This window comes from Nematolebias whitei, chromosome 3 (assembly GCF_014905685.2).
Source record: "Nematolebias whitei isolate Nwh7 chromosome 3, NemWhi1, whole genome shotgun sequence".
Taxonomy (NCBI): domain Eukaryota; kingdom Metazoa; phylum Chordata; class Actinopteri; order Cyprinodontiformes; family Rivulidae; genus Nematolebias; species Nematolebias whitei.
Window position 1 is genome coordinate 27,072,336 of NC_056500.1, and position 17,106 is coordinate 27,089,441.

The 17,106-nt window shown below is 41.1% G+C and overlaps 1 protein-coding gene across 1 annotated transcript in view; it reads left to right on the forward strand.

Moving 5' to 3' along the window:
- The window catches only part of ghrhrl (growth hormone releasing hormone receptor, like), a 23,221-nt gene extending 9,729 nt beyond the window's left edge, over positions 1-13,492 (forward strand). The window contains exons 6-13 of the mRNA XM_037674267.1: positions 1,639-1,771; positions 1,855-2,008; positions 3,239-3,299; positions 4,971-5,040; positions 5,339-5,430; positions 6,174-6,303; positions 12,369-12,410; positions 13,391-13,492. Coding sequence (XP_037530195.1) covers positions 1,639-1,771; positions 1,855-2,008; positions 3,239-3,299; positions 4,971-5,040; positions 5,339-5,430; positions 6,174-6,303; positions 12,369-12,410; positions 13,391-13,492 — 784 coding nt within the window. The remainder of the gene's footprint in view (positions 1-1,638; positions 1,772-1,854; positions 2,009-3,238; positions 3,300-4,970; positions 5,041-5,338; positions 5,431-6,173; positions 6,304-12,368; positions 12,411-13,390) is intronic.
- The last annotated feature ends 3,614 nt before the right edge of the window (positions 13,493-17,106 follow it).

Consider the following 17,106-nt stretch of genomic DNA (forward strand, 5'->3'; position numbering starts at 1 on the left):
GGGGGGGGGGGTGTTGGTTCTATCTAAAGTCCACAGCCATCTCCTTCATCTTCTCCACATTGATGTGAAGGTTGTTCTTCTTGCACCAGCTCTCCAGGTGTTCCACCTCCTGCCTGTAGCTGGACTCATCATTGTTTGTGATGCATCCCACCACCGCTGTATCGTCTGCAAATTTTATAATATGACAGCCTGCCTTTAATGGGTGCACAGCCATGTGAGCAGAGTGAACAGGAAGGGGCTCAACACACACCCCTGGTTGGAGACAGTGCAAAGGGTTATGTGGAGGAGGAGAAGTTGTGACAGGGCTCACTGACTGTGGTCTGTTTGTTAAGAAGTCTAGTACCCAGATGCAAATGGAGGGGCTTAGTCCTAGTGTGAATAGTTTGTCCATCAGGGTTTGGGGGATCATGGTATTGAAGGAAGACGTGAAGTCCACAAAGAGCATACAGACATTAGAGTCCTTCTGCTTCTGGTGAGAGCAGTGTGGACCACAGAGGAGATGGCATCCTCTGTTGATCGGTTCTCATGGTATGTGTACTGGTGAGGGTCCTCCCTGATGTTGATATTAGCTTTGATGTGGGCTATGACCAGTCTTTCAAAGCATTTAGCAACTATCGGGGTGAGGGCTACTGGCCGATAGGCCATGTAAATGGTAAATGGTAAATGGACTGTACTTATATAGCACCTTTCTATCTTATTTCAAGATACTCAAAGCGCTTTACAACACAATCTGTGTCCTCATTTACCCATTCATACAGCACTCTACTAGATCTCTACAAAGCTTATTGAACACATCATTCTAAAGAAACTAATCAGTGCTTTATCACATTCATACACCGATGGGACACACATCAGAGGCAATGAGGGGTTCACTGTCTTGCCCAGGGACACTTCGACATGTGACTGCTGGTGGATTCGAACCCCCAACTCTCGTATTGGAGGACGACTGCTCTAACCACTCAGCCACAGCCGCCCCATGTGATAAATATATCAGAAAAAATGCTAGAAATGAAAGCCTTAGGCCGCATGGTGGCACAGTTGGTAGAGCTGCCGCTCTCAGCAAGCAGGTCACCCGTTCAAATCCTGGCCGCGAGCCTTTCTGGGAGGAGTTTGCATGCTCTCTCCGTGCATGCGTAGGTTTTTTCCGGGTGCTCTGGTTTTCTCCCACAGGCCAAAAACATGCATGTTAGACTGATTGGTAACTCTAAATTGACGCTAGGTGTGAGTGAGAGAAAGAATGATTGTTTGTCTCGCTTGTCTCTATGTCGCTCTGTCCTGTGTCCCCTGCCTCTCACACGGTGACTGCTGGACATGGGCACCAGTGACCCCTGTGACCCAAAAAGGAAGAAGCGGGTAAAGATAATGGATGGATGGATGGATGGATGGATGGATGGATGGATGGATGGATGGATGGATGGATGGATGGATGGATGGATGGAGGGATGAAAGCCTTAATAAGCCATTAATTGTTATATATAGGCATTACTCGCATCTATTTATTCTAAATAAACTGCATGAAAGTGTAAATGTCTTGGGACTTGTTAAACCATTTGGTTGTTCATATTTAATCTTCTACAGTAATGTCTTTTTTTAATATTTGTCCTTCATAACAACACTTTACATGGATTCTTTTAACAGGAGGCTCCGATGTGCTAGGAACTTTATTCACATCCAGCTCTTTCTTACTTTTATGCTGAAATCAGTGGCAGTTTTCATAAAAGATGCTACTTTGTTCTCAAGCGATGACACCAACCACTGCACCCTCTCTACGGTACGATGATAAGAAAATATTTGGTTGTGCCTTGACATTTTTGAGCCATTAAATTTTCTTCATTTTCTTTTACATCTGTCCAGTTTGCCTGCAAGGCTTCTGTGGTTTTCTGTCACTACTGTGTGATGGCTAATTTCCTTTGGCTCCTGGTGGAGGCGCTCTACCTCAATTCGCTGCTGCTCTCCTCCTTTTATCACAGCCGTCGATGCCTCTGGGGCTTCGGCTTGCTTGGATGGGGTGAGAACTTTAATACAGTTTTAGGATGCAAATCAGCCAGCTGTTATTCTGAAACTACTTTAGACTGCAAGTAGTAAAAGTGATGCACAAAAAAATACCTTGTATACATCAGTCTAACATCTTGTTAGGAAATAAAAAAACACTTAGAATGTTTTATGTGTGTTATAAGGACAAACTACTTTTTTTGCTCTTAAATCCTCTGTAGTTTTACAAAACGTTGTTGTATTTTTGCCATCTGTATATTTTGTGCAAAGCTTTTTTTAGAGTTTTTTTGCCACCTTTATGGACAACAAACTCAGGGGCTAATGGTTACACGTGGTCTGCGGTAGTGAGGCTGGTTGTATTAACTCCCAAATTCTCTGAATATGGACATTCCTGCATGTCAATTGCACGCTCCTTCAAAATTTGTGACGTCTGTGGCATTGTGCTGCGTGATAAAATGGCACACTTTAGAGTGGCCTTTTATTGTGGTCAGCCTAAGGCGCACCTGTGCAATAATCGTGCTGTCTAATCAGCATCTTGATATGCCACACCTGTGAGGTGGATGGATTATCTCGACAAAGGAGAAGTGCTCACTAACACAAATGCACACACCCTTTTTTTTATTTTAGAGAAAAATGCCCATTGTGTATATAAAACAGTCTTGGGTCTTTGTTTAGCCCATGAAAAATGGGAGCAAAAACAAAAGTGTTGCTTTTACATTTTTGTGCAGTGTAGTAAAAATACAAAGTAATTGCAGATACTTTCATCTATACTATGACAAAGAAGATTTCATGGATTACAATGCAATGTGTTTTGTGGTGAAACTGATGCATCAGACAGTGGAATAGTCTAAATAATGTTTCACCCTACTGAGTCTGAGGAGCCATTACAGACATAACAAGCTTAACGGTTCCGACTTGCTTTCTTCCTCACAATAACTCTCTGTTTCAAAGATGTTTTATAGGTTTCCTAAGACACATGTCAGTTCATTATCTTAGATACAAACTCTGCTTCATGCCTTAATAAAAATAACATTCAAAAATAGAATAAACATAAAGGCAGGAAACTGACGAGTCAGTAAAGTGCAGAAATCAAAACATCATTTCTGTTTTTTCTGTACATGTGTATAAGATTTGTGTTACAAAGTTAAACCAACAGATTCACATGCTCGTTAGACTCTAATTATGACTCTGCCAAGCCTTGATTAGATCTCACTGATATTAATTTGGATTTCCTTTCTCTCCACAGGTGTGCCTGTCTTCTTTATAGTTCTGTGGATTGGATCCAGGGTGTACTTTGAGGACACAGAGTCTGTAGAAACTTCCATAAGTTTTATTCATCATAATCTATTCCAGTCCTCACTGTGTGAAATATATACACTCAAAGCTGTTGAAAATATAAAATCACAGTGAAGCTCTTTAGCTTGTTAGGCAATGAATTTATGACTTGTGGTAAAATGCTTGAATGAAGCAAAAATTATACACACGTGAAAGTGAATGTAGAGAGGTTTATGCACTAAACTTGTTCAAATTTGGACTTATTTTACCATACCATACCAATTTATTTATAGCACACTTAAAACAGCAACAAGGATAACCAAAGTGCTCTACAATAGAAACAAACAAGCACAGTGGACAGGAAAACATAAAATAAAAATACCGATACAAATAGTAGCAGATAATAACTAGTGTAAATGCAAACACAGTGGACTACAGACATGATCAAAACAAATCACACTGTGTCAAAGGCAAGGGAATAAACGTGGGTCTTCAGGCGAGACTTAAAGACTGTGAGTGTGGGAGCCTGCCTGACACGAAGTGGCAACTCATTCCACAGTCTTGGACCTGCAACAGAGAAAGCCCTGTCACCTCTGAGCTTGCGACGGGTTTCTGGAACTGAAAGGAGCATCTGGTCTGCTGACCTCAGAGAGCACGATGGGACATATGGCTGTAGAAGATCAGTGAGATAAGATGGGGCAGAACTGTTCAGTGATTTAAAAACATACATGAGTATTTTGAACTGGATCCAAAGGTGAATGGGTAGCCAGTGCAGGGAGGCCAAAACTGGAGTAATGTGCTCTCTATGGCCTGCGCCAGTTAAAAACCAGGCTGCAGCATTTTAGATTGGAATAACTCTAGGATAGCGTGATCCTCCAAGAAGCACTTCAACTGAGACTCAACTATTTTTTCCAGTGGTTTAGAGGTGAATGGGAGTCTGGAGACAGGCCGGGAGTTGAACACGACTGAGGGGTTGAGGTTGGGTTTTTTCAGGAGAGGCTGGACAGCAGGATGTTTAAAAGTTTTTGGCACCACATCTGAGGATAAACTGCTATTCACAATAGCAAAAATAGATGGACCCAGAGTAGGAAAAACCTCCTTTAGTAGTCGAGGGGGGACCACATCAAAGGGGGAACCAGATGGCTTCATGCTGCACATTACCCGCTCCAAAGACAAAGAGATTGGCTCAAAGTGGTCAAATATAGCTGCACATTGAGATGGAATGGAAGGATATTGAGCTGGTGGTGAAATGAGTGCCCGGGTGTTCGTTAATCAGATTACTTGATTTGTGCCAGGAGATTATTATTACCCAACACCATACCATGTAATTGCTTGTGTGTGCATCAAATATCTCATAAGACACTAAACAAATTTTAATGAAACTTTCAGAAAGTAATTATTCAGTGTACATCTCTATACCACTTAACTATTGGAGTCGACCTAATTCAAGATGGCCACTACAGCTAATCATCTTTATTGCTACATGTATAACTCTGTCAGTTTCACAAATATTGAGCTAAAAGTTGGTGTGCTAGTTGTATTTAAAAGTTTGGCATGCAAGATGGTGGGGGATGTTCATTCTTCTAGGAACACTAGCATGATTTTATTTTAATAGTTCTTTTTACTTGGGTTCAGTTTATATGATGTTAGAGGAAACCTCTGCAGCAAAATTGGTTTTGAAATGTTCCAAAATGTTTATGCAGATGCTGGGACATCAATGAGGACTCGCCCTACTGGTGGATCATCAAGGGACCAATTGTTCTCTCTATAGCGGTACACACTCCTGCAAAAAACAAGCAACGTTCTGATTTGTGCTCCAAATACAGCACACATTGTTCTGTAAAATATTTGCACCTTCACTTTTAAAGACATCATGATGAAAGGAGTGAGGGAAAAATTGTTTTGTGTCAACAGAATTGAGGGCCAAAACCTCATCTCGTCTAGTCCAAGTCAATTATACACTTGGCTGCACGCAGCGTCTCTGTGGTGCTTAGGAATCATGTTGGTACGGATGTTTTCTACTGTCTGTCAGAACATTAACACAACTGACATCCTTTTTTTTTATCACCAGGTGAATTTTATGCTCTTTGCAAATATAATCAGAATCCTGGTACAGAAACTCAATCCTCGGCTGATCCAGTTCAATAACTCCTCTCAGTACAGGTACAGTAATCATATGGTCCCAGATGTATTGACAGTTGTTCAGTTTCTTGTTTATTGTATCTAAAGTTCAGTTGCTGAGCTGAATGATGAAGTCTTTGAAAAGATGTATCCTTGGTGTGCAGTCTTTATGCCAGGAGATTTGTTTTTATTACATTTGAGTCTCCATTTCTCAAGACAAGGTCTTAGATTTTTCAAAGTCTTGTCTGTATGACTTATTTGTGTTGAGCTCTTAGGCTTTTTCCTGCCTGATGACTGACACTTCTTCGAATACTTTTTAACTCAGAGTAGACGCTTTGATGTTGAAAGATGCAGGAAGTGCAAAAACTGTTGATACACCTCATCGTGCATTGAATAATTCATTCAGACTAAGCCGAACAACAGTCTGCTCAATCTGGCCACGTCTATTTTTCCTCTTGCCAAGAGGCTTATCAGAATTTCTAATTGAAATAGGCTCACTAATAGACTGGGAGTGCTGTGGCACATCAAGCATTCTGGACCTCATCAAACACACATTGAGGGTAAGTAAGAAGAGGCTTGACTTAATTGCACCAGGTAGCTTAACACAGCACTCCCATACCTGCCTTACACACACAAACACACATACACCAGTGTCCTTCTGGCTGACATCTCATCATCAAGGTGTTTGTTTGCATCAGACAATCAGCAGCAGTTTTCAGATGACACTGATTCCCTCAGGTATAGCTTCACCTCCTGCATCTGATTTATTTGCTTGTGTGCAACAGGCGACTGGCCAAGTCCACCCTCCTCCTCATCCCTTTGTTTGGAACCCACTACATGTTCTTCAGCTTCTTGCCCGACTACTTCAGCGTTAACCTGCGCCTCTGTATTGAGCTCTGCATGGGATCTTTTCAGGTACAAGCTAAATTCAGGAGAGTAAACGTAGCGCTGGTTGACATCCAGTGACATCTAGTGTTGACATCCAAAACTAGCTGTTCACATGATAAAGGAGGACCATCAGTCTAGCGACCAATAGTCAGTGCTCTGATGGCTGCTTGCTATTCACAGAGGGCTGAGTGATACTAGCAATAACAGCAATGTAGGAGGGGGACAGTTGAACATGGAGGCCTCAGCCCCTGTTTAATGAAGGACGATTTCTTTTCACAAAGATGGCTTACTTCACTCCTCTCTCAAACCATCGTTCCTCTCTATCCAGGATGTGAACATCTTTGTCCCTGAAAGAGTGACCGCTGGCCTGGAGATGAGTGTTGACCGCAGAGTCCTGGCCTGATGATGTTGCTCTTCTGTGCTGGGCCATCCTTTTGGCCAGTGGCTGTTTAGTTCCCCGATGTAAGACTGATCACCCTCCTGACACTGAACAACATACACAGTATTACTCTGTTTGTGCCGATGGACTGGATCTTTGGGATGAACCAGTATTTGACGTAATGTATTTTGGGGTATAAAAGCCAATGGAATGTTATGTTTAGAAAATAAACGTCTCAGTTTTTCTGAAACTCCCACAACATCCATAATGATCACTGGTCTGGGTTCCTCCTTTTCACCTGATGGCTGACTGGAGTCCTGTTTGGGTTTCTTCTCTGCTTTCAGGAAGGCCCAGTTAGGATATCCACATTGCTCTAGAGCACATATGTCAAACTCAAGGCCTAGGGGCCAAATGTGGCTCTCGTTGACATCTTATCTGGCTCCCAAAATGATCTTTTAAACGTTAAATATTTTTTTCTCTTGAATTGTTTCAGTAATCTTTGATTATGATTCAAAGGTGCAACAGAGAATATCAAATGAGACCGTACTCTTTTTGAGGAACTGGCAACCAAGAAAAGATGTTGGGTATCTAACTTAAGTTTATGTAGATTCTGAAACTGGCCCTTAGTTTGAAAAATGCTTTAATTTTAGCCCCCTTTTGTAAGTGAGATTGAAATCCCCAGTATACTCCCGTGTACGTCCGTCCGCAGAGGTACGCGCGTACCACCGCAGGGCATGTCCGTGCAAAGCTCAATTTTTATGAGGTACGCGCATGCGGTGTTGCACAATAAACTGTCCAGCGACGGATTGTTTTGTATGCGACACCAATGTATTAAATTCCCCTTCTTCATCCCTGATCTGGCCTTTTCTTTAGTTTTTTTGCCAAGAGGCAAGTGATCTCTTCCTCCTCCTCCGTTGATGCCATGACTGAAATGGTGAAAAATGAAGGAATTTGTCTCAAGCAAATTAAAATCAGGTCCAGCGTGGCTGCGGGAGGGTCTAGAGATTTCCTGGTGGGCCGCTCTGATGTGTGGGCTGCAGGGCCAGCGCTCACTGATTTTTTTTTTTTAGAACTTTTTATTAACAACATATAAACACAGAACACCGCTGCGGCTGGAGCCAGCTCTCGTTCTTTTTTTTTTCTTTTTTTTGACCTGTCAATCAATCCAGTAGGCGTGTCAGCAAATGACCAGTCGGCGACCTCAATTTGTCCTGAAGGTAAACGCCCCTTGTCTGCGGAGCTGCTCTGCAGCTGCTCAGGGTGGATGCTCGAGTATGAAGTCTCAATCCTAGGCGGACAGTGCGCACAGTTTCCATGCAGCTGACAGGACGCAGGAGTATGGAGCCTTGACACCCCTGCTCAGAGCCTGTCATGTGGGATTTCTCCTTCAGCCTGGCTCAACCCCTTGTGAATAGCAAGAGGCCATAAGAGCACTAACTATCGGTCGTTAAACTGATGGTCCTCCTTTATCATGTGAACAACTAGTTCTGGATGTCAACCACAAACTGGTAGAGCCACTATTATAAGGAGCTCTTTATAAGTCATCTAAAAATTGAATTGCGCCGCTCCAGGTGGCTGCATGTTGGAGCAGCTCTGTTACTTTCATTCTGAGATTTTGCTTTTGGAAACTTTAATTCCTCTTTTTCTGGATGTATATCACATCTTTTGGATGATTGTTTCCTCTGTTATCAGATGCTGTGCAGCTGGAACGATTTTTACTGAAACTTTTTAAGTTTTGGACATTTGTTATGATGCGTAACCATGGCAACAAGGCAGTTTCTACAACCAACAGCAGCTGATTAACATCTCAAAAGCTCAAATAATATCTCAACTACAGCCCCATATCTCAAATGAGTTGAAAAGGATGTTTTGTGGACGCATTCTCATCTACCTGCCAGCTGTGCTCAAGTGCCTGACCACTGAGATCCTGGAACTAGGAGGAAACACGGCTCATGACAGCGGAAGGACAGGATCGTCCATCAGCACCTACAGTTGGCTGTCCGCAGCGACGAGGAGCTCAACAAGCTGCTGGGAGGAGTGGTCATTGCCCTGGGAGGATTTCTGCCCAACGTTCAGGTGATCCTGAAGCCCAGGAGGCCAACCAAGTGCAAGTAAACGGATCAACATCTGTGGTCAGTTTTTTCAGATCTGCTATAAGAAGGACCATCACAAGAGATCCTTCCCACCCACAACCATCAACATCTAGATAGAACAACTCTTTTATGAAACAAGGAAAATGAGCTACAACAACATTTAATTTCCCTCTGGGATTAATAAAGTATTTTTGAATTGAATTTTTTTTTTTTTGAATTTGAAAAGTTAAATCTGGTCCTCTGGACATTAAAAAAACAAACACAAAAAAAAACAAAGCAAAACAACAACAACAACAAAAAAAGTAGAAACGTTTCGTCTCTCATCCGAGAGACTTCCTCAGTCTGAGGTGCTGTGATCCAAACAGGACCCCAGTCAGCCAACAGGTGAAAAGGAGGAACCCAGACCCAGACCAGTGGTCATTCCATATGTTGAGGGAGTATCAGAGAAACTGAGACGTTTATTTTCTAAACATAACGTCCCAGTGGCTTTTAAACCCAAAAATAAATTCCGGCAAAGACTGGTTCATCCCAAAGATCCAGTCCCCCGGCACAAACAGATTGATGTTGTGTATGCTGTTCAGTGTCAGGAGGGCTGTGATCAGTCTTACATCGGGGAAACAAAACAGCCACTGGCCAAAAGGATGGCCCAGCACAGAAGATCAACATCATCAGGCCAGGATTCTGCGGTCTACACTCATCTCCAGGCCAGCGGTCACTCTTTCAGGGATGAAGATGTTCACATCTTGGACAGAGAGGAACGATGGTTTGAGAGAGGAGTAAAGGAGGCCATCTTTGTGAAAAGAAATCGTCCATCGTTAAACAGGGGTGGAGACCTCCGGGTTCAACTGTCCCCCTCTTACAATGCTGTGATTGCTAGTATCACTCAGCCCTCTGTGAGTAGTAAACAGCCATCAGTGTGCTAATGACCCATTGTTAGGCTGATGGTCCTTCTTGAGCATGTGATCAGCTAGTTTTGGTTGTCAGCAGCAAAACCGGTTGATCCACTCTGAGAAGGTGCTATTTAAGAGACTGAGCTGAATACAGCACCTCAGACTGAGGAAGTCTCTCGGATGAGAGACAAAACGTTTCTACATTTTTTTTGTTGTTTTGCTTTGTTTTGTTTTTATGAATGTCCGGAGGACCAGATTTAACTTTTTTAGATTTTTCTACCTGGATTATTGAGCATGCATCAGGATATCTTTATAAGACAGTTTATTGCAGCTCCTCAGACTCTATTAGATTAAAGACAAAACGTTTCAACACTCTTTTATTTTTACTCTGTTCAGAGGACCTGACTGAACTTTGTTAGATTTTTCTACCTAGATTATTGAGCATGCATCAGGATGTTGGCATTTTGTGGTTTGTGTGGAGGATATGAAAATGATTCAAATGATATTTCAGAAAAATTTTAGTCTTAAAGTCAATGTCAAAGTTCCTTTATTTGTCGTACACACCACATGTGGCACATTTGGTGGAACAAAATTGTGTACACAGGGTCCCAGTTACATCTAACAAAAGTATAAAATGTAAAAGAAAAACAGTAAAAAGATACAAGATATGAACTATAAGAAAAACGTTAACTAAAAATACACTAAGCACTAGTAGTACAAAAACAATACACTGCACAGCAGCATGGACATGAGTCCATGTGGGCAGATGAGTATGAATGAACTCAGCAGCATGAAATAAATCAGCAGCATGAGATCAGCAGCATGAATAATTTTAGACACACATCAACAATCAAGTGGCATTACAGAGATTTTTTCTCACAGTGATTATCCTGGTTAGAGATTCATGAGTCTAACAGCTTCAGGACAGAAGCTGTTCCTCAGTCTAGTGGTTCTACACTTAATGCTCCTTAACCTCCTTCCTGAGGGGAGTGGGGCAAAAAGTGTGTGTGCTGGGTGAGTGGGGTCCTTCATGATGCAGGTGACCCTCTTCCTGCATCTGGAGGTGTAGATGTCTGTGATGGTGGGGAGACTGACTCTAACAGACTTCTGTGCAGCCCTCAAAGCACAGGAGCTCTGTAAGAAGTATTTTTATTGGCTTGTTTCAACTTCTGTTCTGGTGCTGTTGGTTCTTACTGCAGCCTTCGACACAGAAAATCATCTTCATTTTTTTGGATGATTGTGGTCCTCTGGTATTGGATGCTGTGCAGCTGGAACGATTTTTACTGAAACTTTTTAGTTTTGGACATTTGTTATGATGCGTAACCATGGCAACAAGACCGTTTTCTACAACCAACTGCAGCTGAATAACATCTCAAAAGCTCAAATAATATCTCAACTACAGCCCCAAATCTCATATGAGTTGAAAAGGATGTTCTGTGGACGCATTCTCATCTACCTGCCAGCTGTGCTCGAGTGCCTGACCACTGAGATCCTGGAACTAGCAGGAAATACAGCTCATGACAGGATCGTCCCTCTGCACCTACAGCTGGCTGTCCGCAGCAACGAGGAGCTCAGCAGACTGCTGGGAGGAGTGACTATCGCTCTGGGAGGAGTTCTGCTCGGCATTCAGGTGGTCCTGCAGCCCGGAGGAACCGAGAGGCCAGCCGAGTCCAGGTGGACGAATCGGACGGCATCTGCAGCCAGTTTCTTAGGATCCACTGTGGGATGGACCTTTACAAGAGATCCTTCCTGTCTGCAGCATCAGTATCTATAACATCTCTTAATGAAACGAGGATAACAAGTTACAACAACAAATATTTTCCCTTTGGGATTAATAAAGTATTTTTGAATTGAATTGAATTGAATAAGGCAACATACAACTCTTAAATGGTTACAATTATTTCAATTAAAGCAGTTTCCCTGTCCGTTTAGCAAGATGTTCTACAGCTGTGTCCACTCTTTATTCTCTGGTACATCAAAGATCTATTTTAGACCCCATCTTCGTTGAAGATAAGCTTCTTTAGTGGTGGTTACTAATCTGTGAAACAGTTTGAAAACTGGCACGCTGTTCAAACTACTGATCATTTTAAATACATTTTTAAAAGTCATTCCTTCGATTTAACAGTTTGTACGTCACTTTTGTTAATACAGCTGCTTATAAATGAACTCCAGACATCAACATTGACTTGATTTGAAACAGCATACTGGGATTACTTCATAAAAAAGCCTAGACCTGAAAGTCTGTCAGCTTTTTACACTTTTATATGCGTTTCCTATCTTTATGTGCTTTAATCTAAACATTTGCATGGAAATGTATACAACAGCACTGCAGTGTTGTGGCAGTAGGAAGACAAATGATGTTGTTTGTAAGGTGTGTAGTCATCATCCAGACAAGCTGATGAACAAAGTATACCCTTAAGTAAATGTCATCCAAAAACTGAATTTTCTTTTCATTTTTGCTCTTTGCTGCTAAGAACCTGTACAATTGGGTAATTGATTAGCAAAGACCGTGTGCTTCATGAGATTCTTTTTGTATGTAAAAATTAAAGGACGCTGCAGAATTCACAGATTTTGCTTGTTACCGAGGTGTATTAGTGAGGTATGAAAACAAATGTTTCATTTCTCATTGTTTCAAGTCTAATCTATGTTTCACATTTACAACATGTGCAATTTTCGCATCTGAAATCCATTAAATGCACTCATCATTGATAAAAACTCTCTTTTTTACAGGGGCTTCTTGTTGCCGTCCTCTACTGCTTCCTCAATCAAGAGGTCAGTGCAAACCACACGGTTCTCAAGCATTGCTTATATCACATTCATCACAACCCACTGCTCATTTACTGAGCTCTACTGCATAAGAAAGCTGCTCAGAAGGATCACACGTCAGTGAGAGGTGTTAAGTTGTCAGAGCCTAAAGTGCAGAAATAATTTACAAATTCTTTCCCCCACATCACATAAAGAACAAACCCAGAGTGCTTATATAATCATCCAGATTAATGCAGGGCCAACCAGACACCAGTCTGCCTCTGTCATGCTCACATATCATTGTGCAGACATGTCATGAGAATATATTGACCATCAAATGTTCAGATCTTCTGAAGTGGGGTTCTGTGGAGAGATTATCTGCAGTTAATGTCTCACCTGTTATAGATAGCTCTTTGATTGACCATAGTTTGGAGAAAGGAAGTTTATTTCTGACTTAAATGATAAGCTAACAAATAGTCAGAAAGAGGCCAAACCAACAGGTAAATGAATAAATGAATAAATAAATAAAACTTTTTATGGAACCCCAATTTAATAAATAAGAACTTTCCATTAAATTACATAAATTTTCTCAAGGATTAATGCTGCAATGCTGAGCTTCTATGTTATGTTTTAACTTAGTTTTGTTTCATTTAATCTTGCACATTTTCGAATGCATAAATAAATGTGTTCGTTTTGAGCTTTGTGTGATAGCTAGGTGGAACAGAGGGTAGTAATGTGGTAAATCTGTCATGGATCAAATAATTGTTTATTCAGTTATAACAAATAGTTTTTAAAATTAATATTGATTTGCTTTTTTCCGCTCGACACGCAGCTCTTCTTCTTATTAAACGCTGCTTTCAGTTGAGAAGAAAAAGAGAACAAGCCATAAAAATATAACGTTAAAGATGCTGGTTGATGGATTTTGTTTGCAAAAAGTGTTTTTTTTTTTTTCTTTAAATATATTTTTTACTCATGTTCTTCTTGGTGTGTTTGTGTTTGTTTGACAGGTGCAGAAGGAGGTCCACATCCAGTGGCTGAGGTGGCAGGAGAGGCGTTACGGGGTGGTTTCACCTGCTGCGAAGGGGAGCCAGATGGACACGCCCTTCTGATCTTTCTGTTGCACCATCTTGTTCATTCACTCAGGACTGCTTCTGTACATTTGATTTGTCCCGACTGAGCTGTGCAGCAAACACACTGTTAGCTCTTGTTGTTCTTACATCATTGAAACCTGGGAGTGTGTAAGTTATGCATCCGGCTGTTTCACTGATTGCCCTCCTTCAGCCAGACAGGAGGAAGCGAGGTGAACCCACCACATGAGAGGGATTCTGAAATCCCTCGGCATTTTGCACACATTTACATGTTATACGACAGCTCCTGCCAGTTCTTCTGAGCCTCTTCCAAACACACTGGCCACACGGAAGGCTCAGGGCTTAGATTTCCTTGGAGTAATCACCCGTTATATTAATGAATTATAATTTAGCTGAGCTGAAAGCTCAGCTTAATTACATAGCTGCTATTAAGAAAGGAAAATGTTAACCAGGTTTCTAATTTGATCAAGACAGCATCACATATCACATCTGCATTTTAATGTACTCACAGTTTAGATGACTGACAACGTGTTTAAGGTTTGATTGCATTTATCACTAAAGCTGCTGTTTAGGTGTGATGGTTCAAACTTTGCTCACAAAAACTGTTGCCAATTGCAAAAAGATGTGCAGACTCCTGCTTTGCTCATGCTAACTGTTGTTAATAATGACCTCCACGTTGTTAAATGGTTTGGTTTTGTGATTTGTATCTTTGTGAGTTATTAATTGTTAGTGGGATGTGTTGGTGTGGTCTGTGGTCTGTTTATTTATTTTTTTATTCGATGTGCCTGAAGTGAAATTCTGCAAACTTTTGACTCTCAAGAGCAGATTATAAAAAAAAAAAAAAAAAAACCTGCCATATTTGATCAAACTTAAATCCAAAAGTGATGAAATGTGCCATAAATGAGAAAGACTTTTCTGCCTGATTTACTGCCAAATGCTGTATTATTTGTAAAATAAAGCCTTTTTTTAGGTAATATTTTGGATTTATTGTTACATTCCAATATACTGTCATCTTAACTGCAGGATTAGACTAATTCCATGTCCAGATTTATTCTTAAGAAATGTACAAGTTTTACCTCATCTCTGCAACATTCAATATATCTGTATGACAGTAAAGTTTATTCAGTGTGATATCTGTTCTATAGTTCCTGTTTGTTGACGCCTCTCTCGATTCTTTTTAGTGTTGCTGATTTGTGGTTCTGTGATATTTTTAGTACCTCGCAAAATAAAAGCGTTCTGCATCTTGAAGCAGAAGCGTTTGTCTTCAGTTACCTGTTTTGAAAAGGAAGATCAAATCAGCTGACAGCGAGCAATGTACCGTAAAATAAAAGCAGTCTGTGGTATTTTTACCGTACTGTCCCTGGAAAATATTGATGGAAGCAAACGCTGTGAAAATCGTTGCACTACATGATTCACCGACAAGGAGTTTTCAAACAGAAACAAAACTCCATTCAGTTTTTAAATGTACGAATCAACATTTTTTAAATGTCTTGTTTGCTTCACAAGAATAGTCTGAATAAATTAGCATTTTCAAAGCAACTGCCTAAAAGTTGTCAGTTTGTGCTTTTGAAGGTAAAACACTAAAAGGTTTCTCAAAACCTTAAAACGTATGTTTCAGAATCTGCCAATCTTTCTTACTAAATCATTCTTCTCCAATCTGAACAACCAGCTATCAGCATTTATTTGAAATAAAATGTCTCTATGGATTGTGAAGAGGGTCTTACATGTGCCCCACAGGCTTGGAGGCGCGTCACTTCCTAATTTCATGCACTCTTACTGGGCAGCTAATATCAGAGGTCTGCTATTATGGTTGGGTACGGATACCCCTTTTCTCAGTTGGGTGGCCTTGGAAAGGGCCTCAGTTAGATCCAACTCCCCCTCTGCATTACTCTGCTCTCGGCTGCCTATTCCTGTGAGACCAAAAAAAAAATAACAACCTCAAACAAATTTACCTCATTCACTGAATCCATTATAAATAGCTTCAACATTTGTGTTGTTTCCTGTACTGTGGAAATGTTTGATGTATTTCAGATTTGTGCAAGACAAATATTACAGGTGCAGATTTAACTTGTTGGTTTTTGTTTGCTGCGGTTTAAAGCATCAAACAAGATTAATTATTGTTCCAAACTTTTGTTGAGTAGTAAAAACAATGTGGGCTTTGAGCTCAAACATTGTGCTTTTTATCACTTGCACTTATTTTCATTGACAAAACAAAAAGGTGTCAAAATCTTCTAACTTCCCTAAATTTCCCACTTTTTTCATCACCAACTGCAGATCTGCATTTTTTTAAAACCTACATGAAAAAGTTTAAATCTTGGGGACTGTAGAAGCAGTCCACAAACCTCTCTCTCTCTCTCTCTCTCTCTCTCTCTCTCTCTCTCTCTCTCTCTCTCTCTCTCTCTTGCTCTCTTTTTTTTTTTTTTTTTGCTCGTCTTTTGTGTGGTTTGGGATTTGTGGAATGGGAAGTGTGGAGCTCTGACACAGGATGTGGGGAGTCACTGCTGGATCAGCCCTTCACTCACTCTGGCACACGGAGCTGGAATCCAGCTGAAGGAAACATCTGCAGCGAAAGAAAGGCACTGAGATCTATTTCAGCTCCTGACAGTCCTGTCTGTCGCCGGTGATAAAAAAATAAAATAAAACATCTTTAGGTGGGAGTGAATATTTCTCAGGTAAGTCTGCAAACATGGTTCCACAGCTTTGGATCACATCAACATTTAACACTGTTAGACCAATGTTTATGCTTATTTAGTCTTAAGATGTTATTCATAAAAGAACTAGAACTTTTCCAGAGTTCAATTTAACTGCAGAATGTTCAGAGGAAGTGAGCTGCTTTTGTAAAGGGTTGATGTTAATGATGGGGTGCTTTAGCCTGCCTGAACAAGCCTAAACAGGCTACATGCAGCTGTCTTCACCAAAGAACTCACAGCAGCTTTGTTGTTCTTCTTGTCCGTGCAGATCCAGGTGATGCTCCACCTCTGGACCCTCACGTCAGCCTTGCTGCTGCTTTTGTCAGTGGCTGAAAACCTGGACAGCCATGAGGGAAAAGACAACCAAGTCCTGAAACACACAGAGACTGAGCTCACCAAGAACCACACCACGCATGTGAATTGTTTTGTTATTTAACTTTTCATTTACATGATAACTATTTTCTTAGGACATGAAAATAAGGTTCTGCCTCTTGTTCTCCTGTTTTAGATGCTGATGATCGAGAACGCCATCAGAAATATCAGTGAAGCAACAACAAGCCACACACCTACCACACAATGTGTGTGTTCTCCAACTTTTCTTTATCTGTATAACTTCCTCCTCACTTTCTCCTAAAATTGTCCCCTCTGTTTGTTTTCTTGACACTCACAGCTTCTTCGTCTGCCTCAGCCTCCACTCTTTCTCAGTGTCCAGGAAACCAGGTGATGCAGAAGAGTGGTGCAGGCTGTGGCTGTCCGTCCGGAACAGCAAAAGATGGTGATTACTGCACCTGCCCTGTTGGATTTACTCTGGAGGGAGCAGTAGAATGTGAAGGTGAGGCAGACCATACCATACCATACCATATCATACCCTACCATACCATACCATACCATACCATATCATACCATACCATACCATACCATACCATACCATACCATACCATACCA